Here is a 25,444-nt window from a genome sequence, read left to right as displayed (position 1 = left end):
AGCCACAGCCTGACACTTCGCTGTTCGGAACTATTTCTCTTTAATGGGTCCTTATTTATCGGAAAGGTTTCTGATCCAAAATAATCGCGAAGTTTTGGGAACTTCCAAGCTGTGGCTCACGAGAATCATAGACGGTGACTAACCAGAAGGTATAAGTCATAGCCACCCATATCTTAAAAAATATTTCCTATACGGAAATGTGCTGCTTTTTTTTCCCTTCAAATAGCTTTTGTATTAACGAAGATAGGTGCAAAACTTAATCAAAAATTCCTAATTAATAGATTCTCATCTTTTAAAAATCATTTCTGAATTATTTTGGTTTAGAAACCTTTACAGAAATCTTTCCGGTAATAAGAACCTATTAAAGACAAGTAGTTCCGTTAATCTAAAATGAAGTGAATATTTCCATATCAGAACCTGTCTGGGCCAACTGCCTTCACCAAAGGATATTTTGTACTTGCAAAATATAAAAAAATTTATGTATGTAGTATTTTGCCCAGGACTGACTACAAATTGGTCTTTTTCTGTGATGTTTTATTTTTGTATTAGTTTCTCATGTGTCTTTGCTAGTTGTCGCAAAAACTTATCAACTTGCTAAGTACCGGTGCCGATTATTTCCTAAAATGAGCAAGCAGGGAGTGGATCTCGTGGAAATAGTCTCGACTGATCAGATGCATTGTAATATACCTATTATGAAAATTTTAAAAAACGTACATTTTAATGTACGTTTTTTAAAACGGAAATTAAATTTAATCACCTGTTGAGAACGAAATGATCGCTAAATTCACCAACCATGGCATTTCATAAAATTTTTATTTTGCAAAGAAGTCGGAAGTTCCAGTTCGCGCTTTAGTTTTTATCCAAAATCTATTTTTAAAAATTATTATAGGTCATTTCCACTGCATATGGTTATTCTGTGAACTGATCGCAACTACGCGGTTCCCCGTATTTAAGAACTATCTTAACGATCGATTACTAAGCATTACTTGTTGCGGTTAGTAAATGGATGGGTGATCACTTTGACTGAGGGCGCGAAAAGTGTTAGATTTCGCGCGCAGGTCATTGGGCTTCTAAAGCGGGGGAGCCATCCCCTCTGCAGAGGATCAAAACTGTAATGGCATGTTTACGAATCTTTGCAATCGAAATAGGCTGCAGGTGGCGTAGAGCAGAACTCTCTACCTATGGCAGCCAGCGCTTCATATGCTTTCCCCATTAGCGTGTAGAGAGTCATAGAGGAAGGAAGTACATTGGTTTGTCTCTTGATTTTCATATAGATTAAAGTCTTTTAAGTTGGAAAACTATATGGAACTGCAAACTACATAAAACATAGTTCTAAAGAAAAGCATCACGGAAAATTTTAAAAATATTTTTGTTAAATAAAAAGGAAAAATATTAAGAAAAGGGAAAATGTAGTACATTAGTATGCAACTAAAAAGATGAAGAGAGGGAAGGGAGAAGGGCCAAAGGCATGAACCCGGTCTGTCCTCAGATGGCGTATTCGAGCGTGGTGATCGCCGATTCTCAGGGATGTTTCTCAGACCAGTACCAAAGGCCCATTGTGCAGCTCTAGTGCATAGTAAATAAAGTATCTACCCACTACTTATGAAAAAATTGCATTCAAATGATACGAGATTTCACGAATGCACACCAATTTGATTCCGCGAAAAGAAAATTACTGGCAGTGAGAGTGGTCCCTAATTTAGGGACCAATTTAATTGGGTTATTTGAAGCAGGTTATAGAGTGAGTAGAAGTAGGCATCCAAAGTCGCCGCATTTATTGATACAAACATACACAAAACAGATTTGTTATTTATGAGAAATTAAGCGTAAGCATTTGAATAATAAACAGGTATTGTTTACTTAAGTTTTTTATAGGGAGATTAAATAATGGCTCCAACTGTCCAAGCAGGAAATGCTGGTGCAGATCGTGATCGAAAATTGAGACCTGGTGAAAAAAGGTAATGTTGCATATATTATAAATTTATAATGGTGGCCAATTTCGTTCATTGTGTTTAACATTATCGTTCTACTTATGTTTGGATTTAATGAAGACTCCGTTATTGATTGCTTTCATTATGGATTTATTTTATGTAGTATTTTCTATTTTTGTTCTATACTTTATATAAGATTTTATATATTCATTTTTATGAACAGGTCGATATATTCCCCCCTTCGTTTTATAATTTTTTTGTGTTTTTCAAATAATATTACATCTTAGATATTTTCGTATTTGTTTTGAATATTAGAAATAGCACAATTACTGATTATTATTTTTCTGTTTTTTAGGTCTGACTTAGTATGCAGGGTAAAATATTGCAACACCTTGCCAGACATTCCTTTTGATCCTAAATTTATCACTTATCCATTTTCGTCTAGTCGGTGAGTATTTGCGTGAATCAAATATTCTATAATGTATTAGTAAAATCTGGCAGTATGTAACTTGTTGTATTCCCACTAAATTGATAAAATTTTTCTGTAATAATATGTGCATTAAAGCAGCTATATTCTAATTTCTTCTTCGTTAGGCTATATGATACATTTAATTTTCATGACTTGTCATCATAAAAAAGTTATCCTTATTCTCCAGAATAAATTATAAAACATATATTTAATTATTGGCTGTTTTAAAAAAAATTGTGATCTTTTAAGAAACTTTTCTTGCAATTATTTTATTAAATAAGTTAGCTAAGGATGAATCCCAGACCACCATTATTACCCAGGCATGCATAATATACATATGCCATTAGATAAAAATTTGACCACTGCAGAAATTTTACACTGATATCCATATGCTAATCTTGCAATCAATTTTACAAAATTAGGAAACAACAGTTAATTTGGTAAGTCAATAACTAGCTTTATGTCTTTAAAAAGCTGCTAAATGTAAGGAAATATATGCTGGTATATAATAACCTATGTAGAGTTTTAAGAAAGTCAATACACTTAAAAAAAATTTATGTTTTACAAACCTATGCCGTCAGAACGTGTGGTAATCTAAGAGTTGAAACTAAGTACATGAATCAATAAATTGCTTGTAGAACGTTTTTATATAAGAGTTTGTTTTCACAGAAAGTTTTTCATTATATCTAAGTATGCACTTAGCCTTTTGTACCTCTAGTACAATGTTAACAACCAAATCAATAAACATAGTTTCTGTTATGTAGTTATTAGGCTTAATATTCTATTTATTTCCCAAGATTGAATCTTAGAATACTTTGTTTACTCCTTAAATATAGAATCAATATTCACTAGATTACCTGTGTATTGATTATTCATGTAATATTTTAGCTTTGTTAGAAAAAAAAATTTCACAAAAATATGCTTTGTTTTTAATCTATCAGCGAATTGAAACACTATATCAAGACATATAGAAAGGTTTTTTCATTTTTGGTGATCCTGACATGCTTTTGATAAATAGTTTTCAGGTGAAGACAAATTTTGAAAAAATAAATGTAGTTGGCAAGCAAGATCTTTTACAGGGAGGAGCGATTAATTGTCCTAGGACCCAGTCTAAATTCGATACAAAGAATATAGGTTATAAAAGAAAGCTAAAGAGAATTGTTTAATACTTTTATAAAAACTATAATTTTGAACAAATACTCTATGCAAATTCTATAAAATATGAAAATAAGATCAGAATTAGTGTGTTTCAAAGTTATATGGTGTTCAGAGTTAGGAACCCATAGTACTTTTAACCTGAGGCCCATAAAACCTCTGTTTAGCATTGTCAATAAGTTGAAATACCCAAATTTTTTTTTTTTTTGAGAAAATATTAAAAAAATAACAATAATTCTTATTTTCTTAGTTTCAAGGACAAAATTTCATTCCGAAATTCTAGCTTTTAATCATATAATACTTAATCCTATGAGTGTAAGGAAAATATCTACCACAAGGTGCCATACGAGCAGGGAATTTTATCAACTTAAAGGAAGATATAAGTATGTTTTTATTAAATTATCCAAATATTAGGGAAAAGTGTTTAGATTAAGTTAATGTAGTTAAAATGTTTGATTCTTCGGCCTCTCTTAAGAAATGTATGTATTTATCGATTATTTGCACCCTGTGATGACAGCTGCTTTTCAACGTTGGTCAATATGAAAATAAAGTAGCAAATTTTTATATTGTCAAAGAAAAATATTTTACAATGTTATGCAATGTATTTGTTGTCTAAATAATAATGTATTAACTCTTAATAACATCGTATTCAATAATTATCATCGTCATACTCCTCTTATTCTTATGAAACCTTCTCAATAACGCATAGTTTTGTTAGAGCACAGCTAAGCCAATACCTCCTAGATGGGAGGAAAGCCGAAGGACGCAAAACGATGACTCATACAGTTAGGCCCAGATTTGCTGATCACTTCTGACGATGACAGGTTTTTTTTCCTTCTGTTTCTCGACACTTTTTCGTTACTCTTCTACTAATTTTTTACTTTCTACAAATTATTATTATAATTTTTTTTGTCTAGATTAAATGTTCTTAAATTGTGTAAAAATGCTTAATATATTTATTTGTTTTCAGAAATGATTAACAATAAATCAATTCTAACAAAAATAACTGCTGTGTGAATGAAAAAAAAATATTTTTAAGCATTAAATACCAGTTTTATTTTATAAATTGGAAAATTTTATCTAACTTTTTGTTATAAAATGTATGGATTAAAAACAAAGAAATATATTTTTAAAGGGATTTTACACATTTATTATTATTATAGTTTTGACATAAAACTAAGAAAGGGGTCTAATTTTTATAATATGATACTTACATTTTTAGTAGATGATTATTTTGGATTTTAATGAATATGTTTTGCATGTTATTAGAACTAGAGCATACGAAATAAAATAGAAATTGTTTATAAACAATGACATAAAATGAGCTTAGGAAAATTTAGAAAATCAAATGCAGTCTTCAAACAAGGTTTAGATAGAAAAAAAAACATATCAAAAGCATGATTATTATTTGTATTTTTTTCCTGTGGAAGTGTGATTGTTAGAAGTGATAAACTAAAATTAAAGTAAGCAACCTTAGATAGCAAATATTTTATTAAATAGAAAAAATTTAAAAAAATGATAAATAAAATGTAAACACAAATTTTACTGAAACTTTCAGTAACATTTAAAATAATTCTAATGTCATTTAACATCTCTTTTCTAATGTCATTTTCCTTGAAATGCATCTCACATACCTATAACAAAATGAATACAATATTTATATGTGCATTTAAAATAAATAGTATATACTATATTCATGTATGAAAAATTAATAGATTTTTGTAGAAAAATTAATAGATTTAAATTTCATAATCAAATAAAAAAAATGCTTTAAGCAGTTACAATATATTATGGTCAAACAAAAATTTTTAAAGTTTGAGCAAAAATTTAATAAAATACTAAAATTATTAATATTTTTATAAAATAAAATTCTATAAAAATAACTATATATATAAAAATAGCTATATAGTTATTTTATCATTATACACAAAATTTATTACAATAGTTTGCTATATGATTAATAAGAACAACTTAATTATTATAATTAATTTATCCACAATTTAAAATAATTTACTCTTAGTAAAAATATAATAAAGAATCATAATTAAATTTTTGAAAATAAAAACAAGTATTACTCACTTTAGAATTCTTTGCAACTTCAAAATCTCTTGGCATGGCGGCAAGCCATTTCTTACGTATTGGGAAATCCAAAATCTGATACTTTTGTACCATCAACTTTGTAATTTCCTCTGCAGTTTGGTACACAGCACTCATATGCAATTATTCATAACACTAAGAATTAAATTAATGCTGACATTTATAGCATTTGTAGAATAAATATAAATTTTACGAAGAACGTTGACATCAGAGCACCGACGGTTGTTTACAAATTCAATTCAAAAATATTCACCAATTGGCTGAATGCCGACACAGGTTATAATACTTCAGAATATCGCCAATGGCTCGTTTGATCAGATTCAGAGTTTTTCGTAAAAATAGCTACCCTGACTTGTTTTCCTCTGGGCCTAACTCTACTACGTCATCATCGCCTATAGTAACCCGTTGTGGGGCTTGATTCCTCTCTAGGAGGTATTGGCTAAGCTGGCTACTATATTGTCATAATATTAAAAAAAAAATCTAGATTTTAGTTTAGCTTAAAAAATTTGTTTTAATGTATTTACATTTTGTGTACTACATGAATAATGATACATTATGTAGATCAAGGAAGTCGAAGATATAATTTATCTTGTTAATAAGGAAAATCTGGTGAAACAAATTTTCTGAATTTGTGTAGCTGCTTCATTACTTGAAAGTAATTTCCTCTATTCTTAACTTATGTTGTATTTGGCAATTTTAGATTATTTCCATCTTTTATTTTTTTACGATACCCTTCTTGGTAATTATTGTTGAACTATTTATAGCACTGCGTATCGCTTTCCTTTTTTTTTTCCCTAGAAAATGAATTAAGTTGTAAAATTTTACCAGAATTCCAACATATTATGGTTGCATAATAAAATTGTTATCAATATCCTAGAGGAAAAACGCTACCTAACTTTTTCAATTAATACAAGATTGTGTAATTTAAATTTAACTTAAAAATATGCAGTTTATCATAAATTGTTGTTCATTTTCATCTATAGATTTATTTATTTTTTGGATCGCATTAATTTTACTGATTGTATTTGGGTTTGTACTATAATTGTTATTGTTAAGTTGAATTTTTCTTTTGTTTGATAATTAAAATAAATTGTGTAATCTGAAAATTTAAAGTCATTTTGCTAGAACAATGCATTATTTACAGTGCTGATCAAAATTTTTTAATAAATATTACCACTATTTCAGTTTTGTTGAATTTAAACCGACATCATTAGAAAGAAATTACAAGCACGACTTACTGACTGAACATGACTTAGGGGTTACTATTGATTTAATTAATCCTGATGCTTATGCCATAGATCCTCATGGTAAGGTGCTATTACAAATTTAATTATTTAGTGCATCTTATATTTTTAATTAAAAGTCTTAATAAATATGCTTGATAACAATATTATGTTTAAAAAATATTAAGCTTATTGCAATTATTTTTATTTGAATTTCTTATCTTACGAAAAATAATATAAACATTTATATCTAATTTATACCATGATCCATTATTAAAAAAATTTATATATTATCAAGATTTTGTTGTTTTAAATATTATAGAAAGTATATTTAAATTTTGTTCACTCATTAATAACAGAGAAGATACAGCTGCGAGAATGAGCTTCAAAACGTACTTCTTGCAACATTTAGCTTCTTACAACATTAGAGTAAAAAAATAGGGAAGTAAAATACTATTTTGATGCAACATATCAACAAATTGAGAAAAACTCATGAAAATAATTAGATTTAGGGACAATAGGGTAAACAATAAAGAACAAAATGTCTCTCACGAAATAATCCCATCAGGAGGGAGTCTTCTTTGCATATACATCAGAAAATAATGTCAAATTTTTATTTTTGTAATAGTTCGTTAAATTTCCCACTTAAACAAATGTTCCACATATTTCAAAACATTCTAAATAGTCACATACGGAAAAATATATTTCACCTTTTTAGGCTTTTCAACAGCATCTTTAACTAACATTTATGAAAACCATCTTTTAACCTGACAAAGTCATTTTTCAACTGATGATCACTCTTTTTCTAAGCCTTCATGAAACCTTAATCTATCTTCTTTTCCTTAATTCCTTAGCAAACCATCTTGAATATCCACTCCCATAAATATCATTGGTCTTGAATATCCATACCAAATAAATATATTTATTAGTCATTGATTAGAATGAAGGGTATTTTAGATCCCCATGCAACTAATGTGTCTAATAAAAGGTTACCCCCACCTGAAATAATGTTTAAGTTAAAACTTAAATACATATTAATAAAAAATATCAAATTCAATTACAAACATTTTGTACTAACCATGTCACTACGACAATCGTATTAATGCAATTTTAAAATCAAACAATACGATTCATGTTCCAGTTTTTAAAAAATGCTCATCGTATTCACACAATTTAAGTTCTACATCAGGATTTGTATTTTCGCGATTTCATATCAAACATCCTATTTCGTGTACTTGATGAAATTTCTATATGATCCTGATCAGTTTAGAATGTATTGTTTTGTTCTAAAGATAAAAACTAAATTTTAGCTAATATGTTTTGTTGCTATTATCTTATGCTGAAAAGTGTTTTACTTTGTTTTATTGTCTTAACTATTTTTAGCCACTCTTCATCCTGATGATGAGAGGTTATTGGAAGAAGATGCTTTAACTCCACAAGATTCTAAAAGGTTGAACAGTTTTCAAACATTCATCTTTAAATCATTATGAAATTGAAACTGATGTATGCTAATGCATGATTTATTATGCAATAATGAAATTCTTTAAGAAGTTCTTAAAATTTTTAATAATGAGTACTTGTAATTTGTTATTTCAAAAAAATTAAGTAATTTGCAAACTTAATATGCATTTTAACTTATGCATTACATATTTTGTATTTAATGCATTTAAGCTAGTGCAATCTTATTTTGTTTATCACTCCTTTGTTTTATTTTTTAGACAATGTCTGTGACCCACAAAAAATGTCTCTAATTGCTTTAATCACAAAAGCTTTAAAATAACAGTTGGTTACATAATTTCTTGCATGATTATGTAAATTTGCTTGTTGTTTAAATATATAATGATCATACAGAATAAGTCAAACTCTTTTTAAAGTAAAACATAGAATAATTCATGAAAAATTGCTTAAATCAGCTTTCAAAAATGTTAGTCTCTAGAAATAATGGAGTAATTGACACAAATACAAAAACTGACTTACCTAAAAGTAGTTTCATGCAAAAAAAAAAAAAAAGCAAAAAAAAGGATGAAATACTTTTTTAATCTTTAATTTCAAGAAGTTTGAAAAAATATTTTATTGTTAGTTATAAAAAGTTTTATATCAGTTTAATTTTGGATAATTCCCATGATTTAAAAATAGTCCCTAATTTCATAATTGATCAAAATATACAGTATTAAACTTACATTTTTGTTACAAATGAAAGCTTTAAATTTCTTTATAAATATGCATGCTTTTATAAATGAATTAGGTACTGTAAATTGAATAATAATAATAATCAAACTATGAGTATACATTAATCACAAAAGTTACGCAAAGTTAACCTTCTTGTATGTTTCGTGGTTGTTGGTATGACATTATAAAATTGTTAAAATGGATATTACATATTGTCTTTGAAATAGAGTAACTTATTAAATATTTCTGAAAGCTCTTTCTAAACTGAATAATTTTAGTTCTAATTGAACCCAGTTTCATAAAGGTGGGGTTTTTTTAAAAAAAAAAGAAAAGAAAAATACTGTAATTCATGTATTTTAAATATTGGAATTTTGTTTATAACTCTCATCACTTTTTATTTTCAGATCACGTCATCATAATAAAGCAGTACCCTGGTTAAAAAAGACAGAATATATCTCTAATGAGTTCAACAGATATGGAAATCTTAATGAGAAAACAGAAACAAAGTAATTTATAGTTATATCTTTTTTTATCCATGTTTTGTGATGTCTAGAAAAATTAGGTTTTTTTTAATGTTATCAAATATTTTGCATTTATTTTCAAGTAGTTTAACAGGTTATATTATTTCGTAGTTCTAGGAATACGAGGGTAAGTACTTAAAATTTTAGAATCTGGCAACAAAAACATAGCTACTTTCAGTGCAGGCAATTTTTTTAAAAATTCAAACATTGATAGAACATTAGAAGCTGTGAAATTCTATTTACTGTGATTATTCAAAAAACATAGTGTTAAGTAATTACAGAGTTAGGCCAAAAACATTCAGAGCCATGGTTTTTTATGACTTACAACAAGGTTTGATACAGAAACGGTGTAGTGATAGAGTGAAATCGATGTTTGGTTGTGAAGCACCATCGGCAGCAACAATTTACAACTGGTTTAAAGAATTTTCCCAAGGTCGTAAAGATCTCAACAACCCAAGGTCATAAAGATTTTAACAACCCAGAAGAGACAGTTGCAGCTAACAAATGCCACGTTTTTGCTGTGCCATGTTCAGAATGCGTAAATGTTTTGAAAATTGATTTAGTTTATTCAAATGCAAAAATGTATCAATGCTGCAGGAGAATACTTTGAGAAGCAATAAAACATATACTTAATCATTTCTTGTATTACTTTCTAAAAATGTGAGTACTGTCCCTCATTTTAATTCAATTTATTTAAATAATGCTTTTAACAAAAGATTCATGTGTAAAATATCATCTGGCTAACTTGGATTCTTATATTGTTTTAGTATCATAACAATATACGTATGTATTACCTGCAACTAAATAGTTTTTGTTGTTCTACATATTCATATTAAAAAAAGTGTAGTATCATAAAACCAGTGTTTATAAAATAAAACTTATAAAAAGAATATTACAACAAGATAATTTTTGCAATAAAATTATTGCAAGATAATTTTAAAGATAAAAATATGTTGTTGCATTCACATGAAGGTTGGTATGCAATGATGCTACCCAGACCACCTCGACCATAGTGGTTCTTTTTCACAATGTTAAGGGACTGATAACAACTCCCGTATTCTCGCCAGCATAATTTTACAGAACTCAGATTATCGAGTCTTTACTGTATTATGTGTTACTGTTCTATTAATCTTATAGATATAATTCTTATAGTTCTATTTATCTTATAGGTTTTGCTAATTGTGAATATTTTTTAGCATTAAAACGTGCTTCTTTTTTTAAATAATAACAGATATTTTGCTAATGCAGGGGTCTGTCCAGGCCAAATTTACTACCATTTAGTGGTACTTTCACAAATTCCAACTTTAGGAAATTTCACTAAATGCTTTTTCTAAAAATTTTATTTTTGTATCCCATAAGAAATTATAAATCCATATTTTTACCGTATTTTTGTGTTGATTTTTTAATATAATTTTTAATTTTCACGAATTATGTCTAAATTTTCACAAAATAGGTACCTCTCAGAAAAACCTAGACAGACCCCTGTAATGTAACTTTGATGCATTTTATAATGTGCTTTGAAGGTTGTACTTATTATGTTTAGCAGTTTTATTGTTGTGTGTGGTTTTTTTTAATTTTAAAATTTATGTTTTTTTCAGAGTTGGGTACAATGTTAAAAAACTGTTTAAGGAAGAGAACTTATACATGGATAGAGAGAGTCAAATTGCTGCTATCAACAAAACATTTTCAGATGCTAAAGTTCCTGTAAGTTTATACTGTAATGTGTTATGTTTCCCTTTGTAATTTAGTTTTTTTAAAAAAAAAATTTTCTTCTTCTTTTTTAGACTTCTTTCACTCTATCTTTCTGATTAATTTTTATTTTGTTTCGTTTAAAATAAGCCTGGTGTTATAAGATAATTACTTTATCCTTTTCCCATATTTAATTTAATGTTTAAAAATATAAATGTTCCTGGTTTTGTTCATGAGATTCAGAGTTGTGTGTTTCTCCATGTTTATCTAGCAGTTTTTAACCTTTTCATAAACACAGAAAATTTATAATTTTGAATAATATATTTGCAGGGATTTTTTAAGACTTTTTGTAGAATGTATTATTATTAATTTTTTTTTACACATAAATGAAGAAAAATAATAATAAATAATATTTAACGATGAAAAGAGTTACATTTTCAGTTGAATTAATTTATTATTACATTGCTCTAACATTTTATCATAGTAGTTCCAAACATACCAAAACAAAAAATGCCTTAGTTGAAAAAATAAGGAGAATAAAAAAGATTCTTTTTGTAATATTTAAGACATGGGGCATGCCATTATGCTGTCATGTTGTCATAACCTATGGTTTGGTATCATCATGGCTATTTAGTTCCCTCTAAAATAAAAATTTGAGTTTAAAATAAGAGTAAATAAACTATTGGAAAAGTTTTTTGAAATTAAATTGTTAGTAATAAGTTTATTTAATATTCGTTACAAATAATAAATATAACATTCAGCACAGCAATTATCTCCTCTTCTGCTACATGCAGAGTAATGATATATAATGCTGTGTTTTTCAAAGAAAGAATTGTTAAGGGCTCTTTTTCTAAAATGAATAAAATTAAAAAAGGTCAGTTTTTAAAATATATTTTGTTAATGATCCACTTTTACTATGAAATAATTCTGGAATGGTCTGTTTATGTACCCAAATGCTTCTTTAACAGATCCCAATTTGTTATTATACCTCGGTATTCTATAATTTTTTTTAATTTTTTAGCCCCCTGTTTTTCTTCTGTGATGAAATAAAGATAAAAGTAATTGATAAAAACTTGATACAATTTCAACTTAAGTTATAAAGTTATTTAAAATCTGTTATTTTTTTAAAAGTTTTAATTGTGGGCTTTTAAACCCAGTTCTAAAAAAAGTATTCAATTGAAAAAATTTTTTTCTTTCAATTTTAATATTTTTCTGAAAAGTTATTATTATTATAGATTACTGAACATTATAGCAAGCCAAATGTTCATGCTGTTGAGAGCCTTCCAGTTTTTGCAGACTTTCAGGTAAAATTTATGTTTATATTCTTATGGTATCATTCACTTTGTGGTGATTTTTTAAATTTTTTTTCTTCAAATACTTACATAGTAACATATAAACCAAGTGGTAGATACGGAATATAATTTTTAATTTATGCTGTATGTTTTTAATTGTTAATGGTTGATTTTGCTATTGTACTGTCATACTTTACTTCTCTTTGCCATTCTAAGCAAGAAGGAAGTATCTCACATTTTTGCTATTTTCATTTTTCTTTTACAGTATTTATTAGACGATACTGCAGCTACAACAAAATTAAGTAATGTGAGAAACCAAATATATTTTCAAAGTGACTCATTCCTGTTTACCAAAATCTGTGTTATTTTGATAAAAACATTTGTGGGATACTGCCTTCTTTTATAGGATGACAATCATTTAGTAATATAGTGATTGAGCAAATATTTATTCAATTTACTTCTTTTTGGTATAATGTTTGCCATATTTTGAAGTAATAAAAATAAATATTTCTTTAAAATTAATTTCTTAACAATATTGTAGATTATCAAATATTTTTGGATATTTTAAAAAATGTGAGAGAGTGAGTTTTTTATAAACTCCACAATCTATTGTTGTTTTAGTAAAACAAAATCCAATGAGGAACTTAGCAGTAAAATGTTTGATTGAAGCTTACATAATTATTTCATTAAAAATTGATAACTCAAAATTTAACCTAATACTCTTCAAAAAATTTTTTTAATGAATTTGTTGGATGTGATCTTACCATAATGGTTGAAACATTTACTATGAAAAATCTTTCTTATTTAATATTTTAAATTGGTTAAGATATGATGTGAAAAGCTGAAAAAAGAAATCTCAAAGAAAACAATTTTACAAATTAAAATTAGGGAATGACCTTCTATTAGATATTTCAAAATTTCATTGTTCATCGTACTCTTATTTGGTATTTAAAACTTCATCTGAAAAGTATTCTGTGAAAATTTCAAATTGGGTTAAATAATTCTTTATCAAAAACTTATGTTTTTAATTGAAGAAGTATTTCAGAAGTTTCTAGTGACAGCAGACATTGTTCACGAAAATTCATTTTGTAAATGATTTTTCAGTTTTTCACTGTACAAACAGATTTATGGAATATTTTGAAACTGTTAATCTCCATTGTATTGGATTTGCATGGTCGAAAAATGGTAAATAAGTAAATGGATCTTAATTCAACCACTAAAAATTACTTGATTTGCAAATTTAACCCTTTAACTTGCGCGCTCAAGATAATTCGAACGCTCCAAACAGGCCAAACTGTGCACACTCGATATAATTCAAGTGGCATTGTATTTTATGCTGCTATAATTTTTCACACTCGAATATGATGGAGAATTGAAAATAACAATGTGAAAGCTAAGAAAAAAAATCGTTTTATTGATATTTATCATTTACATAGGATTGTAAGCTATAAAACTTATTTATTCAAGAATAAAATATAGCCTTTTTTCCATGGAACAAAACCTCAGTATATCAAAATTGTCCACCAAAACAGAAGTTAAACCAGGGGCAGAATAAATTTTTTTACATTAAAAAAATTTTTTTTTGGCCGTTTTTTTTTCTCCAAAAAATCTGTGTGTTAAGGGGTTAATTAATAGCAGGGTTTCCATGGATCAGAAAGTTCAGATCACATCAGTTAATTAGGTCTTTAAAAATCATTGAATAGTGAGGAAAAACTACATTTTTCTCACAAAAACCTGAAATTTCCAACTGCATGTCTAGAAAACAACCAATATTAGAACAGTCATTAACAGTAATCAATTTTCGATGAATAATTCTAACATTTATTATAATTATTCTTTGTAAAAATTCTGCATTTCAGTAAAACTTGTTTATCATATCCTAACTAAGTGATATTTCATTACTCTCAAAATCTAATGTTTGAAACTGATAATAAAATTAAAAAAGTCATGAAAAATTACTTGAATAAAATATGATCTGGAATTATGTTTAAATTTACCTAATATACATAGAGAAAAATATCAGGGAATTTCTTTTTTATTGTAATTAACTGGAAGCCCTAAATAAATTTTTTTATTTTCCTTCATAAAGTTACTCACAAATTCCAAAAGTTTTCAAAATTACAATTATGCAAAATTTAAAACCTTTCCAAAAACAAAAAAAACAAAAAAACTTTTTTCTTTTTTTTTTCACTTTGTACATTATACAAAATTATATAACATATGTTTTTAGAATTGCAGTATATATATTTCTTTTAGAAGTGCAGAAATGTATATATTTTTTATTATTATCTCTTTTTCTTTTTTTAAGTGTAAAAATTGTGACATTAAAGTTTATGTTTAAATCTTCCAGCTTTGGCGTTATCCTTTTGCCCAAGTCATATTTGATGCAGAACCAGTTGCAAGCACAATGACAGAAGAAATGTCACAAGCTATGATTAGGTACAATTTTCATGTTTTTTGCTTCAAATAAAGTTCTTAGATAAAAAGATCATCAGCAGGGTGCGTAGCATTTGTAAAAAGTACTTAAAGGTGCTTTTTTGGGGATTTCGTTTTTAAAAGCTTTTAAAGGTGCTTTTTTCAGCTGGTGTTTTTAAAAAGTGCTTTTTTTCCGAATAATTTTTTTCTTCCCTTCAGTGATATCTGGTGGATCCCATGCATTTCACGAAAAATGGGGAGTTTGCTACGTAATCATTCACGCGGACTTCATGTCATACCAACGTTATGACTTGCGCATGCGCGCACACTTGAAACCCGAAACCCGAGTGCTCCAATTCGGATAGAGAATATCAGATCCTTATGAAATGTTTTTCTTTTTAATTTATTTTAATTTTGTTCTTGTTTATTTCATTTTATTTCTAACACTTTTATTGACGTAGGGGGTAAGGGTACTTTTGTTCTAAGTTCAGGGTCAAGTTGAATTCACTCGGTGATGTGGGAAAGTACTGATTGTTTCGATTTACGCCCGTTTCTTTTTGGGTTTTTTTTAACGCTAAAACTGTTCATAAAAAGTTTTTGTTTTTCAATAATATCATTGATTGAATATGAATTTTTTGAGTGCTTGAAAATTTTTGTAAAGTGCTTGAAAAGTTTTTAAAAAGTGCTTATTTTTGATTCAAAGATTTGGCTACGCATCCTGATCAGCTTAAACCTAATGTTTATAGTCTTCTTTTTTTTTCGTTGGTGCATCGTGAGTACCAGAAAAACATGCATTAGTATGCTATGTGTTATTTCCATTTTAATTTTACTGTCAACTCCTTGATTTTTATTTCTACATTAGCGTACTATATTATTATACCAATTATAAAAAATACTTAATACTCATACATACTATACTATACATAATAATACTTATTACATTGCTAAAAATATTAGTATGGCTATTAAGTAGTATTTTTTTTTCTATATCAGTTTTTTTGGCAGTATAAGTTAATGAAAAATAAAGTAAAGATCTAGAATGATAATAATGAAAAAATAAAATAAGTTAATGTATTTCAAATGGGAAAATATTAACTTTGATGTTAAAAATTTAAAGAATAAAACTCTTTCTTTTAGAGGTGTGATGGATGAAAAAGGAGAACAGTTTGTTGCCTATTTCTTACCAACTGAAGAAACTATGAAAAAAAGAAAAAGAGATGCTGAAAATGAAGTTGAATATGATGATGAAGATTTGTAAGTTTTAATCATTTTATTCAGAGCTTCTTAAATACTGTGTCCATGTTGTATTGTCATGAGAAACATTTTTAATAACCTACTATGTTCCAATGTAAGAAGCAGGAGGTTTCTGAAATTTAGTTGATAGAATTTTTTCTTTCTCCATGAAGTTACAAAATTTTTGTTTGCTACAAAAATTTTCTGTCCCTATATAGAACTTTAGTATTTTCAGAAACAAAATTCGTCATAACATAATAAACATAAATTTGATATTTCAGATTCCTTTTTATTTTTCCTATTGAATATTAACTTAGAAATCTTTTTCCATGGAGTTATTTTTCTATTTTCATATAATTGAAAAAGTTTTAACCAAAAATTTTCTCTGAATTCGTAAAAAAATTTCTAAGATCAAGCACTGTATTTTATAAAATGAAGCTAAATATAACACTAAGTATACTCCATCATCGCCTCCAAAATCTAATAGTTTTGTTGAATTAAATGGGGTAAACAAGGCAATTTAAAGAAAATTCTTTTTTAAAATTCACTGAAAGACTTAGGTGATAAATTATTTTTATCATAAATCACATCAAAGTGATATTATAGAAAAAAGTATTATCATATTTTCTATGCATCACATGAGCTTGATTATTAATGAAATTTTGATCACCTGGCGAGAATAAAAGCTTCAATTGGATTAAAAGAATGTAATTACAAGCACTATAATGCCAATCTTAAACATATGATCTATGACTACAATATACTTCATGTAAAAATTTGCATTTGTATAAAAGTTTTCACTGCGAAGTCATCTCAAGTAGAAAAAGTTTTTAGAAACTCTGGGGTAACAAACTATAAATGTTTAAGGCAAATAGTTTATTTGAGATTTATGCTTGCTAATTTGCATTTTTCATGATAGTTCTTATGTAATTTAAACCATGGATTGAGCACCCCATAAAGCTCAGGACAAATGATGCTAAGGGTTAAAATTTGTAATCAGACTTCTGTGTTATTTCCGATTTATATATGTATCCAAGCTTAAAGAACGTGCAATCCTATATTGTTACTATACTTCTACTGTTTACAATATGGCTTATGATATTTACTATTCAATGTGTAAATCCTTTTATCTTTAGCTGAAGATGTAAGAAATGGAAAATAACACTTTAAACCCCTTTATTTTATTTATGTCACTTTATTAATTTCCTTAAGTTGATTTATGGCTTGCGACTTTGTAGAATTTCCAAAATACAGAAAATTCTTATGAATGATAAAAATATGTGCAAATTTAAATACAAATCTCAATAATAAAACCTCTTTGAGTATCAAACCTGTTCACACATCATTTTGTAAATTTGACATGAGTGGAGGAAATTTCTCAGAATTTTACACTATTCTATTCTGTTCCAGTTTTAGAATCTTATTATGGATAATTAAATGATTTTCCGTATTAGATTGTCTTTTAAAGATTTAAAAAAAATGAGCATTTTGCTGTTTAAAAAAAATCACATTCTTGGCAGAAAACAAAACTTTATTACTTTACTTTTCATGCTCACTGCCACACTGGAAAAAACGTTCTGATCATCTAGTCATTCTGCTCTAAAGTTCGTTATTTTTATTCGGGTTTGGCAATAATTTCATTTGCCGCAGAGTATCCCCCTAGTGACTTAGGGTGACCGAAAAAACAATATAACCACTAGAGCAGAATATGTGTTAAAAATTGCGTAAGGAATGTAAATAAAATGTGAAATTAAAATTACCGGAAATATTACAGAGATTATAAAATGCAATTTTTCAAAACTGTACTTAATCATTCAAAAGACTATGACTGTTTCTCTATCTGATCCTCAATATACTCTTTAAAATATTTATAAATAGTGGTGAAAAAAGTTCTTTTAATTAAAATATTAATACACTATCTTTGCTAACACTGGACAAAATGTTTTCTGAAACTATGGAAAATCCATTGTAAAATTCTTATTAAAACTGTAATACCTGTAGTATAATCTAATACCATAATAGTATACCATAATACCAGTAGTACATATCACTAAAATTAATTAAGCTTTATCTGTGTATTGCAATTTTCTACGATTCCTCAAAACCAATAAATACCTTTTCTCTATTAACTTTGCTTTTTTGTACATAGGTTAATTTTTGACTTTATTTAATCTATACATATTAGTATCATTAATACAGCGTCATTGTCAATAATAGTCGTAGCTTACAGTTCCTCTCTTTTACTCTATTTATTTTGCTTTTTAGTACATAGTCAATTGCTTTTATTTCAATATGCATCTATTATCTAAATTAATTAAGTATCATTGGCATCAATAATAGTATATATATTTTTTACGTTTCTTCTAAATGAATAAGTTCTAGTTTTCATAATAATTAATTACAAAAAAAAGTAATAATAATTTTTAAATATTTTCTTAACAATGTTCTAAAATCTATTTACAACTATTGAACATAATATTGAGTTCAATAGTTCAACACAAATATTTAACTGCATTATGCAATTCTTTAAAGCAAAAACAGATCTTTGCATCTAGATTAAAAGAATCTATAAATTTTTAAATTTCAGATTTATGCTTCTCAAATCTGTTTACTTCCATTATTTTTTTCACTTTTTAATCACTGTTTTCTTTTGATTTTGCAGCTATGAGTACAAAATGGCTAGAGAGTACAATTGGAATGTAAAAAACAAAGCTTCCAAAGGTTATGAAGAAAACTATTTCTTTGTTTTTCGAGAAAACAAAGTATTTTATAATGAGTTAGAAACTAGGTGAGTGTTTACTTAAAAAATATAGAGGTTATAACAAACAATTATTTTCTGTTAAATTCAAAACATTTACATTGTTTTGTGTTGTTTATTTTTTTTATTTATTATTTTTTAGAGTTCGTTTGAATAAGAGAAGACTAAAACCAGGTGTACAACCAAATTCCAACTCAAAATTAGTGGTCAGGCATAGAACATTAAATGAAGTAGAGTTTAAGACACAGGTATTTTGCTATTCAATTTTCTTTGTTAGTGCTAAAATACAGTTTTTATTGTTTTAACAATGAATGTAGATTTATTTGTAACACTACAAGAGAGTATAACTTGCTAATATTAGCAAATCTGTATTCATTAATTATAATATTGATAAACAAATATCAGTTTCGGATAATGGCATACATTATGTTGATAACACATTTCAATAAAACAATGTTTTTTATCAAATCAATTTATTAAATTAAATTGCATTCATACTAGCATTTTATTGATATATAGTTATTATTTCATAAATGAAATCCAGCTGCTTTTTAATTTAATAGGGGGTTTTAATGTTAAAAAGAAAACCTAATAATTTCCCGATTTAAGTGCTCAATTTTTTAATGTTTATATACTAGGGTTCCCCAGGCTTTTAATCAAAAATTAATTAAATAAAACTATTTGACTGACAAAAGAAATTTTCTAACTTTTTCTTCCAACTAATTGCAAAAACTTTGAAAAATATTATTTAATTTCAATTCTAAAATGTAGAGATACTCCTGTTCTACATTCATATTGACACTAATTATTTAAAGAGTAAAAAAAATTTTAATTTTTGATAAAGTTTTAATTTCCTTTTAAGAAAATTTTTTTTTAAACTGATACATTTTCAAAACAAACATACTTGGATTTATTTAATAATTAAATATGGGAATAGTTTTTGCGCAGTTAACAAATAATAATAATTTTTCTCCCATAAGTTTGAAAATCTACTCTAATTTTATTTTATTGAAGGAGACAAAGTGTGCAAACTGCAAAAGGTTTTCAATTCAAAAGTGTCACGCATTGATTTGTTTTAAAAATTTTAAGAATTTGTTATTTTTATTTTTGAAAAAAGGAATAAATATCTCATTACTGACTTATATAGCAAGTAATTACATTGCATTACTTAAGTGCCAAAATTTTGTTTTCTGCAACCCCCTTCTGAAAGTGGCTGTGCGAAATTTTTTAAATTTAAGGTTTTTAAAATTAAGTTATCTTAACAACTCATGTTATTGCATGGAACCATTTTTCACACATCCAGAAAACTGGAAAAAATTTTGCTCTGTTTTCCCGCCATTTTAAACTAGAACAATTGAGGGGGGAAACGGAAATTGACTCATCCTTGAAGTTGAGTGGAGGAGAATGTGGGGAGGGGACTATTTTTCTTCAGGATTGTTTAGAGAAAACTTTAATATTTCTTCTGTGACCTTGAATATCTTTAGATTGAGAAGGACCAGGAAAGATATGAATGTTTTATTTTCCCCTGTGTGTGAAAGAATCATTGTTTTTCTGATAAGCTTCTGTCACTCAAACATAAAGGAGTGGCATGCTGATTTAATTTTCTCTTTGATTTACAATGAGGTAGGGGTAATGCATTGCACATGCCTATCACTAAATAGAAGAAGGAGAAAAATGTATCCCTTTACTTTACTAAGAAAAAGGTGAAATGGAAATGCGTAAACGATTAAAATACGGCTGTTTTTTATTCAGTTATAAAGTAGGAATGTAGTTAAGCTGAATTTAATCATTTAAAAAATAATCAGAAGAATTTTGTAAATTATAATTTAGTAAATTATAAATATAATTGACTGTGTGAGTGGGGGGATACAAAAGCCTTCAAGCTTTGTCCGGACTACTACTACTAAAATTCATAATTATTTTAAATAAATATGAGTAAAGTTTTAATATTGGTACAATTAAATGATTACAAAGAGGTTTATAAAACATTTGTTAGAATCCAAATTTGAGTAATTTGTTTTTTTTTATCGCACTATTTAAGAGAGGATTAAATGTGGATGATTAGTTATCTTCTATAATATAGTTCTCAGGGGCGTGACAGCCCAAAGAGGGCCAAGGTCTACTGTGCCCATCTTAGTTTTCTTGACCTTAGGCTCTGGGATGCAAGAGCAAATGTTCCGGTTGGGAAGTCAGCCAAACGGGGAAAAAACTGTGTTTTGTCCTTAAGCATGCTTGGTACTCATTTTATCGACCCACTGAAGGGATGAAAGGCTGAGTCCAACATATTTTATATATTTTGTTTTATGTATTCATTCTGTCTTATTTTTAAAACTTTTGTAGCATTTGCTTTTAAATTTGTTTCATGGTTCACTTTTTCATATTGATTGTTAGTTAAAGATTAAATTTCAATAAAGCATTAAGACAATGTTTTTTTGTTTTTTTTTTATCAAATCAATCATTTTTATTTTTCTTTGCCTCAGGAATTAAGAATGTTACAATTAGAACCACCACAAGAGGAAGAGGAGGAGGAAGAAGAAGAAACTCAAGCTAACAATGAAAAAGAGGATGAAGAAGAAGAAAATGAGGCTGAAGAGAATGAAGAAGGAGAAAATGAAGCTGAAGAAGAAAATGAAGAAGAAGAGAAAGAGAAAGGTTTGATATTAATATTAGAAAAATTGAAAAAAGAGTTGAAATTTCAATGTAAAAATCTTTTAAAACATTATTTAGTTAAAACTATTATTTTTTTCTTTTTGGAAATGAAACAATGTAATTGACATTTTAATGTTAGCAAGAAAATCAAGCATTAAAATTTGAATTTGTTTTTATGTATAATAATATACAGTCGGACTCGCTTACAATGAGTGTAAAGGGACCGCACTATTTTCTTATTCTAACCAAGTGCTCGTAAAATGCGGGGTCCTGAAAAATTCATGCAATTATAAAAAATTCTTATTTCCATACAATACAAAAATTAGTGAGTTAGTTAATGTGCTTTGATTGAACCGTCTTATTGTCTCTTTGTTGTGCTATTTTTCTTAAAATGAAACTCATAGTCCAATACAAAATAGTAATTTTCACCCATACTTTCGAAGAAAAAAAATTAAGTAACCTGGATTTAGGATTTATCACAAGCATTCAATTTTCTTCTGAGTGTTATAGTTTTACAGAGTTTTCCTACTAGAGATTACCTGCGCTTGAGAGGTTGTCATTTGTAGAAATTTTATGAACTACAAAAATATTGCTTGCTAAATCTGGGATTTGTTCTTTAAAAGTGAGCTATGTTCCAATGGACTAAACATTGTACCAACCAAGTATTTTTGATTTCCTCTTTAAATCCGACTTCAAGTTAAATCAGAAGTTAATATTATAGGGTTCGACTGTATCTCTTTAATATATTATCCCTGATTTACTGATCAAATGTAGAGTGCTTAAAAGAATTAATAATAAAAATTAATAATTAGTAATGTTAAAAAAATAATAACCAGTAAAATTTGTTGTTTTCTGACACTTTGTCATCAGTTGTAAAAAGTGTAACTATAAAGACGCTTTAAATACTTAGTTAATCTATTTCTGCAATAACTTTTTTTAATCAACTTTTTCAAGTAATGAAAATGCATCACAAGTTTTAAATTTATGCCCTATCCTTGCTTTTGCTCAATAATTTTATAGAATTTAGATAGGTAATTTTTAGGCACTGTGGGAAAATTAATATTTATAATAGTATATAAAATATACAGGACATGATTTTTTGAAAGAACACATTGGAGCAATGTTTTGTAACCTTACAGTATTGAAAATATAGTTTTGTTAAGTAACATAATAATTCCTCCTTAGTAGTTTACTTAGTTGAACATTATGTACTTTAAGTATTGCTTTATACGTTTAAATTTAATTCAAAATAATATTACTAGATATTTAGTTATTTCAAACATTCATTGTAAAAATGCATTGTAAACAGAAACTATCGTAGGGTTCTTCTATCTTTCGCGTCACGGAGCCTCATAAATGAATTCAAAATTCCCTGTTGGGCCACATGTATGCTTTATAATGTAATAAAGTGAAAGAAATGTTTTAGTAGGTGGGGATATAACAATTAATTTTAGTGTAATGTACTAAGTTTTCAGTTTAATTTGATTTGGTGAATACCAAGTCTGTAATGTTAGTGCTAACATTTCTTAAGTAACACATTACCTGCTTAAGAGCTTTTTTTTCCCATTTGCCGTGAAAAAGGAAGTTTATTTTTAATTAAATTAAAATACATAATATGATGTTTAAGTGTAAAATATAATTTTTTTTATAGTTCTATATGTTTTTTTTCCGTAGCGCTGCTTGTAAATACTAAGATATTAGAATTCATTGTCTTTTTGAAATATATCTGGAAGTCCTGAAAAAGTCAGGGAATTTTATTTTTTGCCTTGAGTAGCACCCCTGTTTTGTTGACCGAATTTTTCGTTTATTTTTCATTAATAAGTTTTGTGTTTTATTATTTCGGTCTTAAGAAATTAATAAACAAACACTATAATCAGGCTCATTTGTTATTCTCATTAGTATCATCTACTAATTTTGTACTACCAGTTACCATTTGAAATGTCATTCTATGATGTTTTTCATTGTCTTGTCTAACTGAATTACAAGATTCAGCAGGACATCAAAATATTAATAATCTGCAAGCCACTAGTACAACCGGGCATTCATTGACAACCCTAACCAATAATGAGCATGTAGTTTTAAAAAAGTTTAATTGTTTTTCAAATATTTCTACAGTTTTTCCTGTCACTCTTAATTTTTTACTAATACAATTCTATTAATTCCTGAGTGAGCTTCTATTAATGCAAATTATTATATATTTAACAGAAGGCTCAGCTTCCAGTGAAAGTGAAGCAGAAACTGAAAACCAAAAAGATGAAAAGATGGAAGAGGATTCAGATAATGAAGAACAGAAGGAAACAGAAACTCAACAAGCAGCTTCCTCTTCAAGTTCCAAATCATCATCATCGTCCTCATCTTCTTCCTCCTCTAGTAGTGAAAGTGAAGCTGAAAATGAGAATGAAGATCAAAATAAGAGAGATGAGGAAGAAATCTTTGGCAGTGACAGTGACTAAGTGTTTTAACTAATAAATTGATGTATCTTCTTGTATATATGTTTTAATAAATTACTTTCATGATGTTACTTTTATTTATTTATTTTTTGCTTAGTTGTTGAATAATTTTTTTGCCTTTCCTTTTGTTGAATATGTATTTATTGTAACAATTTATAAATAAATGAATAATCATCTGTATTTGATCTTGCTGTTGACAATTCTTTTTCCTTTGGTCTTAAATTTCTGGAACATAGTATTACTTCATAAATAAAAAAATTTGTCTTTTATACTTGGAGGAATAATGAAATCATCATATTAAAATAAATTATTTATGGATAATTTCTGTAATTAAGGCATTATTTTACATTCAGTAAATGACAAATTTTGCATTTATTATATTCTATATTTTAAATTATATAAAACTCAACAATCATTAGATATTCAATTTGATAAAATGTATTCTAAATTTTAATGGACAAAGTTGCAAGCAAAAGTATATAATTCTTAAAAAGTTATATGTTAAAAAAAACTAAACGTGAAATTGTGAAACTAAAACCAACGAACATTCTGTGCACATATGTTGAAAAAATTGATTTTTTTTTAACAAAATTGGCTTAATATATTACAACTGGATATTGTTATGCATCACTAGATAGTTATCAATTTCAATTTTTTTAATTTTTCTGTGAAGTTAGTAAGCTAACATAAATGCTGGCATATATATTTTTCATTCGCATTTTTTATAATCTTCCGGAAACATTTTTTATATTACTTTGACACTTTAAATCGTTGACAGGTGATGTGTTAAATTGTATTTTCATGCCCAAACACAGCTGACTGGTAACGAGTTGGCTCATCATTGCACTTGCGACATTGGATTAGCTCGACACAGGGAGAAAAGGGCATGTAATTAATACTTAGAATATATTACTTTAATTCCATATTAAATGGTAAAATAATAAGTGGTGATATTATATCATAGTTTTTGTGTATAATTGCTGTGCTTCTGTGTTTAAACTTAATAATCTCTAAATCGTATTATTTTTAATAAGTCTAGTATATCAAATTATTTCCTATTCCAACTGGAACCATCACTAGAAAACTTAGATTTTGTACTTAAAATCCTTTTATTTTTCAAATTTGATTAGAACTATATGTATATAATGCAATTTTTTAATAATGCACAAATTTTGAGAAACTTTTAACTTAAAACAAGTAGTTTTTAATAAATTATTTATATAGCTTGTATCAAAGCATCATTCTCTGAAATGAATTCCGTTACTTCTCAGAAGAATCTATAAAAGTTATCATTATCTTTTACTATCTATGGTTGCAGTCTTATCTTTATTACTAAGATGGCCTTTCTCCATTATATCTGACCTCTTCAGAATTTTTTTTTCACAAGCAATTA

At 27.2% G+C, this 25,444-nt stretch overlaps 1 protein-coding gene and 1 long non-coding RNA gene across 2 annotated transcripts; one reads left to right on the top strand and one right to left on the bottom strand.

Moving 5' to 3' along the window:
- The first annotated feature begins 1,750 nt into the window (after positions 1 to 1,750).
- atms (RNA polymerase II-associated factor 1-like protein antimeros) lies at positions 1,751 to 24,231 on the top strand. Its single transcript, XM_071180972.2, has 13 exons — positions 1,751 to 1,958; positions 2,287 to 2,379; positions 6,838 to 6,959; positions 8,259 to 8,325; positions 9,449 to 9,550; positions 11,164 to 11,269; positions 12,490 to 12,558; positions 14,897 to 14,985; positions 16,099 to 16,215; positions 18,857 to 18,982; positions 19,095 to 19,200; positions 21,433 to 21,604; positions 23,807 to 24,231. The coding sequence occupies exons 1-13, from the start codon at positions 1,888 to 1,890 to the stop codon at positions 24,052 to 24,054; spliced, it is 1,488 nt and encodes a 495-aa protein (XP_071037073.1). The 5' UTR covers positions 1,751 to 1,887; the 3' UTR covers positions 24,055 to 24,231.
- LOC147813888 (uncharacterized) lies at positions 3,602 to 5,770 on the bottom strand. Its single transcript, XR_015432303.1, has 3 exons — positions 5,635 to 5,770; positions 5,102 to 5,189; positions 3,602 to 3,612 (listed from the first exon to the last, which is right to left on the bottom strand). It is a non-coding gene; the product is annotated as an uncharacterized LOC147813888 (long non-coding RNA).
- Positions 24,232 to 25,444: the final 1,213 nt, after the last annotated feature.

The sequence above is a fragment of the Parasteatoda tepidariorum genome, chromosome 3 (genome assembly GCF_982258835.1).
Source record: "Parasteatoda tepidariorum strain Cologne lab strain chromosome 3, Ptep-v5.0, whole genome shotgun sequence".
NCBI lineage: Eukaryota > Metazoa > Arthropoda > Arachnida > Araneae > Theridiidae > Parasteatoda > Parasteatoda tepidariorum.
The sequence above is the reverse complement of the archived record's forward strand: the minus strand, read 5'-3'. Positions and strand labels throughout refer to the sequence as shown.

What these genes read in the sequence shown, in the direction of transcription:
- atms (XM_071180972.2), top strand. Translation starts at nt 1,888, where the DNA reads ATGGCTCCAACTGTCCAAGCAGGAAATGCTGGTGCAGATCGTGATCGA. An exon ending in TTTCAGATGCTAAAGTTCCT is followed by an intron (nt 11,270 to 12,489) that starts GTAAGTTTATAC and finishes TTATTATTATAG; the next exon opens with ATTACTGAACATTATAGCAA. An exon ending in GAATATGATGATGAAGATTT is followed by an intron (nt 16,216 to 18,856) that starts GTAAGTTTTAAT and finishes TTGATTTTGCAG; the next exon opens with CTATGAGTACAAAATGGCTA.